This window comes from Anopheles funestus, chromosome 2RL (assembly GCF_943734845.2).
Source record: "Anopheles funestus chromosome 2RL, idAnoFuneDA-416_04, whole genome shotgun sequence".
In the NCBI taxonomy this organism is placed as follows: Eukaryota; Metazoa; Arthropoda; class Insecta; order Diptera; family Culicidae; genus Anopheles; species Anopheles funestus.
The window spans coordinates 34723750-34737778 of record NC_064598.1 but is presented as its reverse complement, the minus strand read 5'-3'; the positions used below and the strand labels follow the sequence as shown (position 1 = coordinate 34737778).

At 43.1% G+C, this 14029-nt stretch overlaps 3 protein-coding genes across 8 annotated transcripts; 1 reads left to right on the top strand and 2 right to left on the bottom strand.

Moving 5' to 3' along the window:
- Positions 1-36: 36 nt before the first annotated feature.
- Positions 37-10635, bottom strand: LOC125761003 (fatty-acid amide hydrolase 2-B). Of its 4 annotated transcripts, none has more exons than XM_049421723.1 (3): positions 10173-10635; positions 737-2210; positions 37-664 (listed from the first exon to the last, which is right to left on the bottom strand). In XM_049421723.1, the coding sequence occupies exons 1-3, from the start codon at positions 10283-10285 to the stop codon at positions 575-577; spliced, it is 1677 nt and encodes a 558-aa protein (XP_049277680.1). In that variant the 5' UTR covers positions 10286-10635; the 3' UTR covers positions 37-574. The 4 variants fall into 4 exon arrangements, with proteins under 4 accessions (XP_049277680.1, XP_049277682.1, XP_049277683.1 ...); XM_049421725.1 differs by lacking the exon at positions 10173-10635 and adding an exon at positions 3953-5453; XM_049421726.1 differs by lacking the exon at positions 10173-10635 and adding an exon at positions 3868-3887.
- Positions 10636-11240: 605 nt separating this feature from the next.
- Positions 11241-12913, bottom strand: LOC125761008 (protein IWS1 homolog A-like). The gene is made up of 2 exons (XM_049421733.1): positions 12818-12913; positions 11241-12752 (listed from the first exon to the last, which is right to left on the bottom strand). The coding sequence occupies exon 2, from the start codon at positions 12663-12665 to the stop codon at positions 11313-11315; it is 1353 nt and encodes a 450-aa protein (XP_049277690.1). The 5' UTR covers positions 12666-12752; positions 12818-12913; the 3' UTR covers positions 11241-11312.
- A 24-nt stretch (positions 12914-12937) lies between these two features.
- Positions 12938-13926, top strand: LOC125761014 (proteasome subunit beta type-3). Of its 3 annotated transcripts, none has more exons than XM_049421745.1 (2): positions 12938-13063; positions 13146-13926. In XM_049421745.1, exon 2 carries the CDS (start codon positions 13164-13166, stop codon positions 13779-13781), a length of 618 nt encoding a protein of 205 aa, XP_049277702.1. In that variant the 5' UTR covers positions 12938-13063; positions 13146-13163; the 3' UTR covers positions 13782-13926. The 3 variants fall into 3 exon arrangements, with proteins under 3 accessions (XP_049277702.1, XP_049277704.1, XP_049277703.1); XM_049421747.1 differs by having other exon boundaries at positions 12945-13063; positions 13150-13926; XM_049421746.1 differs by having other exon boundaries at positions 12967-13086.
- The last annotated feature ends 103 nt before the right edge of the window (positions 13927-14029 follow it).

Genomic DNA, 14029 nt, shown 5'->3' with positions numbered 1-14029 from the left:
TTCGGAACAGCAAATCAAACAAACACGCGTACCATGTAAATTATTATGCTTTTTATTTTATTCTATATTTGTTGTCCACAGTTAAACATTTCCATTTCCTGTTTCTACCAACCAGTCTCGTTGCATTTCCTTTACCTTCTTCAATATGTGTCTGTAACAGTCAACGACACATGCATAACATAATGTTCAACATCATCACGCGCTGCTAATGGTTAGAATTTGTGTAACGACGGAACGTCTCCGATCCGATCAACAATGTAATAAAAAAAAAACAATTGTAATTAACAAACCAGCGATAGAGTCTTCTACCTTTTAACGACGACGACGCACCGAATAGGAACGTATGAACAGGATAGAAAAGATGTGTTTGTTCGTAACGTATCGAAATCGCATAATTCATGAATAAAAATAACAGTGTCGCACACACAAACACAGGACATCTAACATTACGAGGAAAACAGAATACATGTTAGGGAAATCTTAGATTAAGCTCGAAAGAATCACAATCTGCATGACGGCTGGGCCGTCTTATTATTGGAGTTGTCTCCTACAACTCCGGTAAGAGCGGATCCTTCTAGGATGGAGACACCCAACCACCGAACCGTCGTTCTAGTTCTTTGGCTACGGCAAAGATAAGATGATCCTGTCCGGGAGCAGCGACGATCTACAAAGTGATTGGAATCTTTAGCAATGCTTAGGATGGAGAAGAGAATCCAATTCTAATGGGGCTACATACCTGTACACCGATTGGAAGCTTTTCGCGATCAAACCCAACCATGCAGGATGCTGCCGGAAGACCGACGGTGTTAAACACCATCATGTACGTCGTATCCACCAGCTTGTGAAAGATGCGATAATGCCGATGGGCCGTATTTGGGAAGCCGGGATAGATAAACACACCGTCCGTGCCGAGCAGATCGATAAAGTCTTTGCGCAGCTTCTCCGTCTGGCTGTCGAGAAAGTTTAGCCGCGATTGGGGAATGTAATTGTTCACGATGTGTTGCATTGGTCCAATCATTACCGAAGGTAGATCGGAATTGGACATGCCGAGCAGATACTTGAACACCTCGCGCTTGATAGTGGTGTCCGGTTTACCGTTTTCCTGCGGGCTATAAATCGTTTCCACATTTTTCATGCGCAACATCTTGCACACGGAAATGTCCAGCGTCCAGCGCAACCGTTTCAGGTTGACGCGTTGTGCGTTCAGGTGTGCGGCCACGTCACGGATCGCCTGCACAATGTCGGGATCGATCGGTCGCGTTAAACCGGATGGACCGTCGTTTTCCATGTAGTAACACTTCAGGGCACCGATCGGTAGTGATTTGTGCAGCGTAACGGGTATCCCTTCTGGATCACGCATCGCTTCTAGCAGCAGTGGCAAATCCTCGGCGTACCGGCACATAGCGCCGGGCGTGAAGAAACTGCCCCAGTTCTCATCGTCACAGGATGGATGGTGCCCGTACGGCGACACTATGTACGGAGATGGTTTGTGTCCGAACACACCGGTAAACATTGCCGGCAGCCGGGATGATCCGGCAATATCGGTCGTAACGCCGAGCAGTGAACCGGCGGCAGCAATCAGCGCAGCTTCACCGCCCGAAGATCCACCAGCCGTTCGCTGCAGGTTGTACGGATTGCGCGTAAGTCCCGTGCACTGGTTGTACGTTTCCCAGCAGAGACACAGTTCCGGTGTGTTGCTCACCAGCAGTACAATGCCACCGGCATTCTTAATTTGCTGCACGACTGGTGCATCACTGAGGGCGACCTTTTTCTCACGCAGCTTGCGACCGGCCGTATTGCTCATTCCTTCGACGGCTAAACTTTCCTTGATCGAAACAGGCAGTCCCAGAAGGGGCTTTGTGCGGGCCAGCGTCTCAACGGTGCCCAGATCACCTTTCGCCAGCTGTCGATCAATTTCACGTGCCTCTTCCAGCGCATCCTCGAACCGATCCTCGACGATGGCGTTTAGCAGGGGATTAACCTGTTGACAACGTTGCACGTACGCACGGACCACATCTTCGCTGCGCACCTCACCCTTGCGGATGCGTTCGGCCAGCACGGTGGCTGACAGGAGAAGCAACGGATTATCGATCGGTGGCAACTTGCGACGCTCTATCCGGCTACTGACGCACTGCGAGTAGGGCATGACGAACCAGCTAAAGACGCACATGGCTGCCCGTAGCAGCCGGCGTACAGCGAAACTCATTTGTCTGCAAACGGCGAAAAGCAAAAGTACATATTTAATCAAATTTCAGAACCGCAAAGAACTGCCTTTTCGAAGAATATTAATAACATATTGAAGGAATGATTCATAGACAACTCTTTGTCTGGCATTAAGGCATTTAAGAATTACTGTAAGTACCGTACTTATTACAAAGATCCCCCAAAGATTGTAAAGCCGCTTGAATGACTTACAAAAATCTTCATTTCCAGTATTGAAGTGGACATTCTAAAAATAAATATGCTATCAAACAATAAAACGATTAGTTGCAAAAACACCCTGTTAATGATTTAAAACTACCAGACAGAAGCTAGTGAGAAAGGAATTTGGCCTGATCCTCTGCTGGAACGAAGCCTGCTCGAGTGGTCACACGCAATGGACATCCGCTACTTGAAAGCGTACTCTACTTCACGAGGACACACCAATGTTCTCGATGTAGGAAATCCGCATGGACTAGAGTGTGATCGGAACGTGTGTTTTATGGCTATCCGTTTTTAAATGACCCCAATCAAACTGTCTATAAAACAAAAACCCTGTCGAACATTCCTCCATGTGCATACTTTGCACTTTGCTTTTATTTAATTTTGTCCAGTTGTGTTTAGGGCAGCCCTTGTTAGAAGTGTGAAGAACTAGACGATCGTTCTGGATGCATTAGAGAGCCGGCAATTCCTGTGGGATTTATTTCCCATCGTTGCTGAAGTATGTTGATGCTCGTCGATTGGAAGTGCCTCGGTGTACAAAATTCACGAGTATGATTCGAAACCTTCTTTACCTTCGTTGAGGTTGAATGAAAGCAATAAATTGTGTTTTTATTGATTAGCAATCACCGTAACTACGTGTGTTAGTTTTAACCTTGAAATGGGAACCAAGTTGGATAATGGAAGAACACAGACAAAAACACACATAAACGCATGTCTCTCATATGCTTCAAGTGCTTGCATTATTGCTTTACATAAAGGTACTTGAACGGGTACTGAAAGAACATGATCGTCACCATCACTTTATCACCATCGCGGTGAAGCAATTGACGCACGGCACGCATGTCGGTCTTATCATCCAACAACGAATTCGACCAGCAGATCATAATACAGTCTAAAACGAGTACGAAGAAATGTTTTGCACATTGTGACTTATCCAACGATCATCTGACGCATTCGATTCGATTGGAGATAACAAACGCGCCATTGCAGTAACAGAGGGAAACAAAAGAAAGGGCGATTAGAAACACAGCACGTCACTACAGTGAGAGCGGTGGCCTGTAACTCGATTATATTCCATGCCGGAAGTCACTCCGAAACCAGTTTTGCTGTGTGGAGCATAAACACACGTACACTTCTTCAGCAGGCCTCACACACGTTCCCGTTTTACAGATTCTAACACATAATACCCGTTTCTATTTTTCTGTAGGCACACTTTGGATTGAAATTTGGCACTGCTTAAGATGAAATTTCGCTTCACCCGTCTCTCTGTTCCCGTTAGGAGAAAGCACACTTCACCATCACCGCAGGGGTCGTGGAATGCGAATGTTCGTATGGATAGGCACGCACGCCTCGCCAATTACATCGCGAGCATCGTATCTGATCGCGGCAAGTGAAACCAGACGAGGATCGGCGATCGTACTTAGCGTCTGCGAGTAACAAACGTACAAGCGATCACTGGAGCTGAGGCAGACTAACGATCGTAGCAGTACGTGCTGCGCGATGTTTCATAACTTTATGATCAGATTTGTACCGAGGCAAGATCGAGGCTGGCTCGTGCGTTCACGACGAAAAGCGTGAGCTACTGCTAATGCCGGAGGACGATGACTGAGATTCATTTCGCACAAAGGCTTGAAAACACTGCGTGCTGGTTGCGTAGAATCGCGCTGGAAAGAAGCCACTGAGAGATGCACCCATCGGTTGGGAGAGTTTCGGTGGAGCTCAACCAGTTTGGATTGTGTGTGAGAGAAACAACAAAGTTTTTCTTTCCCAAAATTTAATTTACACCCCTCGTCAAGGTTTTTCGAAGAAGAAGGCTCAAATATGTATATCATGCGGTAAGATGGGATAAAAAATAGATTGAAACATTAACATTAAACTTTAAGTGGGTTTAAAGCTGCTCCGGGAACGATAAAACATTCAACAGTGATAATAAAATGAAGCGAGACCGTGTTTTGTTCTCTAACAATTTTAGTTATGAAAACTTTTTTCTCTTCTAATTTTTAATTTTAAGTAATACAGGCTGCAACACAACTGTGGAGTTATTAATATGTTGTACGTTTTAATTCAAAATGTTTTTACAAAGGGTAGAGGTTTTATTAACTTTATAGACATTCAAAGCATATGGTATCATCAGTAAAATAAAATACTTAAGCAAATATGCATAGCATTATAAAGTTTACTGTGGCGTTCACAAGAATAGATTGTGATAAGTTCTGCGAATTAATGCTTACCGTGGTATACTTTGCATAACGCTCAGACGAATCTAATTAACGTTTGATCACTAAACAGCCCCAGATTACAAATTAGTAAAGCAAATCCAGCCAATCGTTAATGACCGTTGCGTCTCAAAAGCCTTCCAACAAATATTCGCAAGTTCTATCGATTTCAAATCCGATAAATTTGTATTCTAAATATATGTTTGACCTTTTATATTTAGAAGAAAGTTTTTACAATTTTTAACATAAATGAGCTCTAGCCATTGTACAAGATCCTCACGCGGGTGGCCCGCCGTGGTGTATATGACAAACGGCGCCGGTCTACACGGCAGGACCGGAGATCAGATCCCATCCGGACCCGTTCCCCCGTAGCATTAATAATCCTGCTACGCGGTAAAAAATAAGCCTAAATGCAGAAATGGCCGGCCATGATCTTTTTTAGAGGTCGTTAAAGCCAACAAGAGAGAGAGAGACAAGATCCTCAGCAAAAAAAATGGATAGTTCCATAGTTATGCCACACACTGTCGACGCGTTGCGTAGCAAATGTTGAAATGGATACGCATTGGGCAATCTGTTACCGTTAACAACGAGTGTCCATATTCCTCCAGCATCCCGAAAGTGCCCCTGTGAACTCAAAACCCCGTGTAAAACAATACCTTAAAACAATGGGAAGGCATCCCACCTAGACAGGATCGTACCTGATCTCGAAACACACTGATTGTTCCTTAGATCAGGGGTCTCCAAACTTTTTAGATGTCGGGCCGCTTTCAGTGGAATAGCCACAGCTGAGGGCCAATCTCGGGATCTCTCGGGAGGCCCTAGCGGGCCGCAGTTTGGAGATCCCTGTCTTAGATGAACAAGTACGCAAGAGACGACATTCTACGTCGCAATGTAAGGAAGTAAAGTTTTTTTTCTACTCAAAAAAAAAAACAATGCGATATGCTGTTACGTTGGAAGATTAATTAAGGCACGCTACGGATCAAATCTCCGTTCCCCAGAAGCGTAACGACGTGCAGAGAGAGAGAGAGAGAGGGAGATCCAAAATCCAAATAGAATTGTTCAACATAGTAAACTCCACAAAAGCCTCGTCCTAAGCTAATGGTGGCAAATGTCGCTTCGGGGTCATGTGTTTATCTAATGGTCGGCAAATTAATGGTGCTGATATGCCGGCAAAATGCAGTTGATAGATTTTAAGCTTTGGGCTTTTGTCTTCACTCAGCTAGACAACGGTTCGACAGCTGGTGATTTAAAATGAATTAGTCAAGTAGCAGTGGCACGAGAGACCCATTTTTTAGACTACTTTTCGTAGGTCGTCGGTAATAGATTAGGAACTGTAAGCAGCCTAATGATCTATCAACGCTGGGAAACGGATTGAGGGTGAAGATCGAAAGTAAATGGGAGATGGGAAAGAAAAAGGGAAAACGGGTCGTTGATGATCCCTGTGAACTACAAAGAGCGAACTACTTGAGAAATATTGGATCCAAAGTAAAAGCCATAACAAAAAAAATGCGTACGATTGTGCGAGTTACACAGCTTAACCTCGAAATACCACTGTTGTGATCGAGTGTCAATCAAGTAATACGATCTTTGTTGATCCCAAGGCAAGATATGCTGTAATCGAACATTGTTGTTTGTTTTTTCACCGCTTCGAAAGAGTTCGACGACTTCGTGGGGTGTTAACTGAAGGATTGATCGATAATCTTCTGTCGAGTTTCGACTTTCAAACCTGTCCGGCACCGTCGGAGATGTTTCGGGGCGTGTGAGAATACGGAATCCCTTTTGAGGGGGTTTGGATGCCCTTTCCAGCATACATTTGTTCATAGCAATGAGGTGCCCACTGCTCTGCGTAACCTCGTTCGCGTTGGAAGCAGGAGTGAACGTCCTTCGCGAGAGTTGCCGGCCGGTTGACCTGTTGCTGACACAATTGTACCTTTACACTGCGTGTTTCATAACTGTTGTGGCGTTCCGCGCAATTTTACAAAAGGGAAAACGACCATAGAGACAGACAGAGGGATGGAGAGAGAGAGGGAGAGGGAAACACAGAGAATGTGCGAATGTTTTACGTCAGTTTGAAGCCCAAGGTGTAGCATATCCTAATTGTTTGCGTACTCCAAGATGGCCATGTGAGTGTGCGATGCATTTACGTACTTGCTCAAACAAGAGAACAAAATGCAAACAGAAACGATCCTCGTGGTGACGATGTTGAAGACGAGGGTTTGCTGCATGAGGGCAAGGTCAGCCAGGGTAGTTCGCTTGTGCAACTTATGCAACGGGGAAGTATGAGAAGTGTGCGATAACACCTCGCTGGTGTACCAATTGAAACAATGTGTGATGTTCGTGAAGCAATTCGTACTGATCATTCACACTTTGCAGGATTTAGTGCGCAATAAGCCGCTTAGGAAATGAGAAATAAACTTATTATTTCTTAATAATAAGTATTTTTTTTTGGGGATTCGTTATTGGAAATTATTTTGGGGATTCGTTTTTGATTTATTGGACAGCTTCCAAAAAGTCCTTTGCAGAATTTATCACAGGGATTAGAGAAACATAAATATTTGCATAATAGTACATTTTATGAACACTTTATTTACGATCGAGTGTGAAGTTGCCATTAACAACACTTTAGAGTTTTCTCTAAATCTACAATGCCGAAACAATAAAATAAAGTTGAAAAAAAAAACTTTTCGAAACACTCGTTTCGATTCGGAGCCAATTAAGACAACGCCTCAATCATTCGGAACGGATTTGTTGGCACTTTTACTGCCATTAGCATACGGTTATCTAGTGTTGCTGCTTTACCTGGCCATGGGTTAATAGAAAAAGCTTCACCAGCATGATCCTATAGTATCGTTCGTTGCACTTGAATAGTTTGCAAAATTTGGTTTAAAAGTTTAAATATGCTACTGTAAGAAACAAAGAAGTTACAATATCAGAACACAGAATTACACTGGGTACACTTCAATAAACGAATTTGGCAAAAGCTGACCTTCAACATTGTGAGTTTCTTAACACTCTTCTAGTTTGGCCAAGCCCAAAAATCAGCTATGTTAAATGATACGGAATTTATCGTATTTGTTTACAGACAAGTAAATAGAAACTTTAAACTCCCATTTCGTTTAAGATAAGACACAAAAAAAAACAATTTTCTAATTGACTCTAATTGCAGAAAATAAATAACCCTGACCATGCCACCGTCAAGTAGGCAAACAAAAACAGATTAAAAATGCTAAGATCAACAAGAAAACGACTTTGTATTCCGGCCAGCTTCTTTCCACAGAATAATTCAACGTTCAAAAGTTTAACCTTGTTAATATGCGAGAAAACGAAATTCTGTTCCGGCTAGCCAAAATATCTTCTTTCCACAGAATAATTCAACGGCCAAAAAATCTAGTCGCGATCTGCGTCTAACAAACCGGATTAATCGGAAAGAAGAATCAAACGTATAAAACCAAGAGGAGAAATTTGTTAATCTTCTCTGCAAACAACAAACAAGGCATCTTATCTTGCTGATAAAATGCGAATCAAATCAATACACCTTTTTTGAGGGGGATTTCCGTGTACAATTTGATACGCACCCAGCTTTATGACCGGGTCTGTTAGTTTTCTTTTATCAAGAGTCACCGAAGGCAATTATTGTTTAGCAGATGAAAGAGATGTGGAGTCCCAGTTCTTGTTGGTTTCATTTCGCAGTGAATGTTACCATCCCGACACAATGCTCCAAACAACTCGGATCTTTTTTGGTGTGATGAATATATATTATATTATACATATGAATATATTGGCCCTTGTTTAATGAAGCATCTTATATGCAAACAACATTAATAAACTACGGGGCAGGTGCATAAATGCGCCTCATTTGCATTGCTTCCAGCATTTTAGTGGCTAAGCTTAAAAGAAAAATTAATATACATGGTATTCCTTTTTATGAATCATTTGCATATAGACGGGTAAAAAAATATCAAGCTTTATTCTATTCAAAAAAAATGTTCGTGTTTTTTTCCGGAAACTATGTCTTTCAGTGCTAGTGGCGATAGCCGCCATCACATCCAGTGTCTGGAGTGGTAAATAAATTGCTTAATTTTTATTATACATCACAATGATCGTTGTCGATCAGCGACCGGAAATGTAATCATAGGATATGCTGCAGTTAACAAGAAGAAATGTCCACCAACACACAAAACCGCGTAATTACGGTAGATTTAATTAAATAATATCTCTCACGTGTTATCTTGAGTTATCTTGAGAAGCTGGTGCATTGTACAATTAGAATGATTTTTTGTGTGTTCTATTTACACTAGGACTGCTGCACTTGAGTGGACAACCAAAACGTTTTTTTTCTCCTTAAAAAGTATCATAGAAGTGCATTCATCGCACACACACCAACTAGCTGTGTAAGTAGATGTACGATGATTTTATCGATGCACAAGTGCACGTTGATGAGGCAACAATCAGGTGGTGGGGTAGGGTTCCTAATGCATTATGCAGTTTTTTTGTTGCATCGGTAATGGAAAATTTTGTTAAAAGCCTTACTACACTACTAACACTTACTACACCTAACTGTACGATAAATACAGTTGTTTACAGTTGCATTTGCCACATTCTGTTTTAAATAAAAGTGTATCAAATAAATTTTCTGCTAGAGCAAAGAATAAACACATCTTAGTAACATTGCCGAAACTGACCTATCCTAATTCATTCTATTTTTATCTCTCTCTCTCTTTCACACACGCACACGGTCTGTTTATGTTTCTATGCATTCGATCAATAAATAGTGACCGAATTTATGCTTTCGACTAGCGAAACATTTTAGCAACGGAAGCATGTTTGTGATGGCTCACACGCAAATCGTTTCCCTTTGCGGCCACAGACGGGGAAAATGGGTTTGTTTATTTGGAGGGTTTCCTAACAAAAAAAAAAGGAATTAAACCTTGCCACTTGGATCGATATTTTCAATTTACCACAATCGCGAACTAGAGAAGGTTGCAAATATTGTTCCGAGGGTAAATTCAGTGCCAATTGACAGCACTTGCTTTGCTTTGCATGGTAAGCGCACTCTTTATTAGATTTACAATTTCGTATTGGATTTCGTGGATCGAGGATGATTTGCGATTCGAACACCTAAACTACGTACGAAATTTCGTTGTTGTGCGGCTTGCGAAACACTATCAAAGTGTGGTTTGCTTTCACTCCTTTGCTGTGCTGGATCCAGCTGATCCACCACCGTGGTTAGTGAAGGTATAAGCTAGCCTGGCACTGCATCGGACGGGGTAGGGCGAAAGGTGTATTTAATTTTCCACCCAAAGCCCCCCCCCCCCCCCCCCCCCCCCCGGAGGGGAGTGTACAACAGCACCTGAACCATAACAAACGGGTGATTTCGCTAGCCGGACACGGTTCGTATGTTTTCGGTCGCTTTTGACACAGTTTTAGTTTCGCCCGATAAGGAAGACAGCCTCTTTTAATAGGGGGGAAAATTGCATCCTCAAAAAATATCATACAAACACACAGACACACAGCACAACACAACACAAAACTTACTGGTTACATTCGCGGACCACTTTGCGGTAGCACTTGGCATAAATGAGCCGCAGGAATTCTACCAGCGCGTTCAGCGGCGAACTCATCGTCGATGATTCCGGTTCGATTTTCATTAAAAACTCGTACGTACACTCGATTGCTTTCCGGGTGTTTTGTTACTTTGCAGCAACAACGTGCACATTTAATACTGTTCTTCGGGGTGGTGGCAGAAAGGGTCCGGTGTCCGGTCCTCTTGGCCCGGGACGTCGTTGCGCGTAAACTTAAACGAGCTTAATGCAAAAAGACGGCCGTACTGGTGTGGTTTTGTTGCAGGTATAACGACGATTGCGCGTCCCGAAGTGCCAAAGGTTCCGATACGGAAAGCCGAAGCTTGCTTTTCTACCTTTCTATTGAGTGAAAACGAGAAAACAAGTCCCGTGCCGAGCACACACCCTAACGGTGCGCACGTTTCACCCCTACGCAGAGGAATGGCGGAATGCAACCCCTAGCGTACGGTGTAGCAGTTTGCTTTACGTTTATGTTGTGCTGTGAGAAAAGTATTAGAATTATTTTCATTTTTTTAATCAACACTAAATTTGTCGCTAGTGTGATTAAAGCTGTGGACTTGTAGTTTCATTCAATACTGATGACGTAGAAAAAATTATATTATGTAAAATCAAAGCATTTAATACAAAATTTATATAGGCAATTGGTGAGTTTGTTTGAGTTTGACTACTCTGAATTCAGGGTTTGTCATTTTGCGCAGTTTGCGTGACAAGAAAAGGCTTTCAAATTGTTTTCACTTGTCCACTTTTTAAAGCAAATATATGCCACACTTTTATTGAAATTCTTATTTTGTTTTACATTTAAATCGATTCAACAGATTAAATCTGGTGGTTTTGTTCAGTTTTATCATAATCCTACTGTTATCTGCAACTTGCAGTGATAATTCAAAGAAAATAATATTATTCATGTTCAAACATCAAACTTAAAATTATAAAAGAAAAAAACGAGAATCGTCCGTTGCTAGAGCAACACAAAATTAAACGAGTAAACTGTGATCTCAATAAGCAAAAGTTAAGACCAGTGTTTGGTAAAGGTAAACGTTTTAAACGGTTTTAAACATATGTAAAGTACGTGCTAACCTTCAGTTATGCTGCATTAGTAGTCACAAAATTTCGCTCCTCCAATGGAAAGCGGTACCGGTGGACGAGTCGAGTTCTTCCGCTTGTTGTCGTAAAACTTCTTTAGATATATTTCGTAGCGATTTGGTTGCTTCTTTGCCACACTGTTTAGATTGACTTCAATTTTTGATTTCGGCCTCACGATGTACACCTTGTCGGAGGGCAACGGGACGCGCGCCCGATTGATCCAGCCTTTATCACCCGGACGGATAATTTTCTTATTTGTTTCGAACATCCAACAATCTGGCAGCATGACAGAGGCGGAGGTAACAACATCCGGTGGCGTAGATGGCTTGTGTTGCTTTGGCAACTGCTGCAGATCACGCTGGCGACGTTCTTCGCACGACATCCCACTAAAGTCAGTACTAATGTTGAAGACCGACCGAAACCATTCGGCGATCAATGCGTTTGCCCGTTTCCGGTTGGCTTTCGTTTCTTTTGGGTGCTTGTACAGATACATGACCGCTTTGCCTATCCCGGACTGCTTTAGGTGGAATTTATCGATGGTTGGAAAATCGGCCAACAGTTTCAGGACGCTCTCGCGAATCTGCAAACACGGTAGTGCCTTGTTTGGTAGCGGTGTGATCCACTCGGCTAGTACATGCAGCACATTGTGGTTGAGCAAAGTCGGCTGCAGGTCCTTCTTAATCAACTGGTGCATCACTTTGTGCAGGATGGCAATCTTTTTCGTGGCTGGCTTACCGTCTAGGTTTAGTAACCGATCCTGGGTAGCTGACTGCTGCATTTCTAGCAACAGTTCTACTACCAAATCTTCGTTTTCGTCGCTAGCTTCATTATGATTGCGCTTACGACGGCGAACGCTTTCTGCTTTTTTGCGAGCTCTCATAATGTCAAAGTCCGTCATAAACTGATCGCGTTCCGAACCATCTTCTATTATCTCTTCGTCCTCGAGGTATACTATGTTTGCTTCCTTCTTCTCTATATTCTTTATAATTTTTGCACCAGCATCGGACACATATGGATCGGCCTGGATGCTAACTGCCTCGTCGACACTTGAATCGTCCATTCGCTTTGGTTGTTTGATTTGACTGCCTGCAGTACTAGATTCCGGAGACGTAGAGCGAGCCTTTGAGTGGGAACGTAGACGTTCCTTGTAATCGCCTGGCAAGCTACTAGGATGTGATTGTTTTTTGCTGTTAGTAGTTTTAGTTAGTTTTTTGTTGTTTTTCGGTTCCATATGGTTCTGTTTCGTTGTTTCGTCTTTTCCTGATCGTAGGCGAGTACGGGGAGAACGCCGTAGACTTTCCACTGAACGGCCAGCTTCGTTGAATCGTTTACGCTTTGATTTATCCTTTCTGTTGATTTTCATGATGATTTATTACGATCGTATTATCGTAATATCGTATTTGCCAGCTTCCGTACCACTTTCCCTTTGACCAAAGCTAGTGTTGAGGATCTTAGATGGAAGAAAATAGTCACATGAAAGAGAATAACAACGATTCACGGAAATGCGGAATTTACCACGTATCGAAATGTCAGTAGCGAGATGAATATTTTTGAATTTTGTATTTTTACAGCGGTGCATTTCCAATACACGCGTCTACCACCATGTTCATCGTCATCGACCATGGTGCGCTTTTGACAGTCGGTTCCGCATCTTCGGCAACGTTCGGTGCATGCGTTTACAGTCGCGGGTTCGTAGATACTCAAAAGTGCAAGTTGTTCACAAAGAAGAAGAAGTTGTTGTTTTCCCTCTTCGGCAAGTCGGTGAGTGTTATTTTGTGCTGACTGTAATTCACTAACATTACAATCATTACCGTGCGTTAACTAATTTTTCGACGATTTCCAGCTAGATCAACAAGTAAAGATGTCTATCCTCGCGTACAACGGTGGCTGCGTGGTGGCAATGAAGGGCAAGAACTGTGTGGCTATTGCCACCGATCACCGGTTCGGCGTGCAGGCACAAACCATCGCGACAGACTTTGAGAAGGTGTTCGAAATCAATCCACACATGTATTTGGGACTGGTTGGGCTGCAGACAGACATCCTGACGGTGTACCAGCGGTTGCTGTTTCGGAAAAATCTGTACGAAGTCCGGGAAAATCGACAGATGACACCGGAACGCTTTGCGGCCATGCTTTCCAACTTCCTGTACGAGAAGCGCTTTGGACCGTACTTTATCGAGCCGGTGATTGCTGGTTTGGATCCAAAAACGTACGAACCGTTCATCTGCAACATGGATCTTATCGGATGTCCCAATCTGCCGAACGATTTCGTGGTGGCCGGTACGTGCGCGGAACAGCTGTACGGTATGTGTGAAACGCTCTGGAAACCGGACCTGGAACCGAGCAGTCTGTTCGAGGTGATCTCGCAAGCGTTGGTGAACGCTTTCGATCGGGATGCAATCTCCGGTTGGGGCGCCACGGTCTACATCATCGAGAAGGAGAAGATAACGGTGAAGAAGCTGAAGACGCGTATGGATTAATGTCGGCCGTGGTGCCGTGGAATCGTGAGGAGTTCTTACACTATCGGGAGCTTTGTTTACTTGATTAATACTTTCCGTTTCATTTAAGCTCGGTCAGCGTTTGTAAAATGGTATATAATAAAACAAACCACCATTCAAAAAGGAAGCCACCGTGATGAGTGTGTTCTGTTTTGGTGCAACGATCGTTGATTCGGAATCGGAAAGAACTGAGAAAATGTAAGTATGGTACGGATTGGTTTTCGGACAAC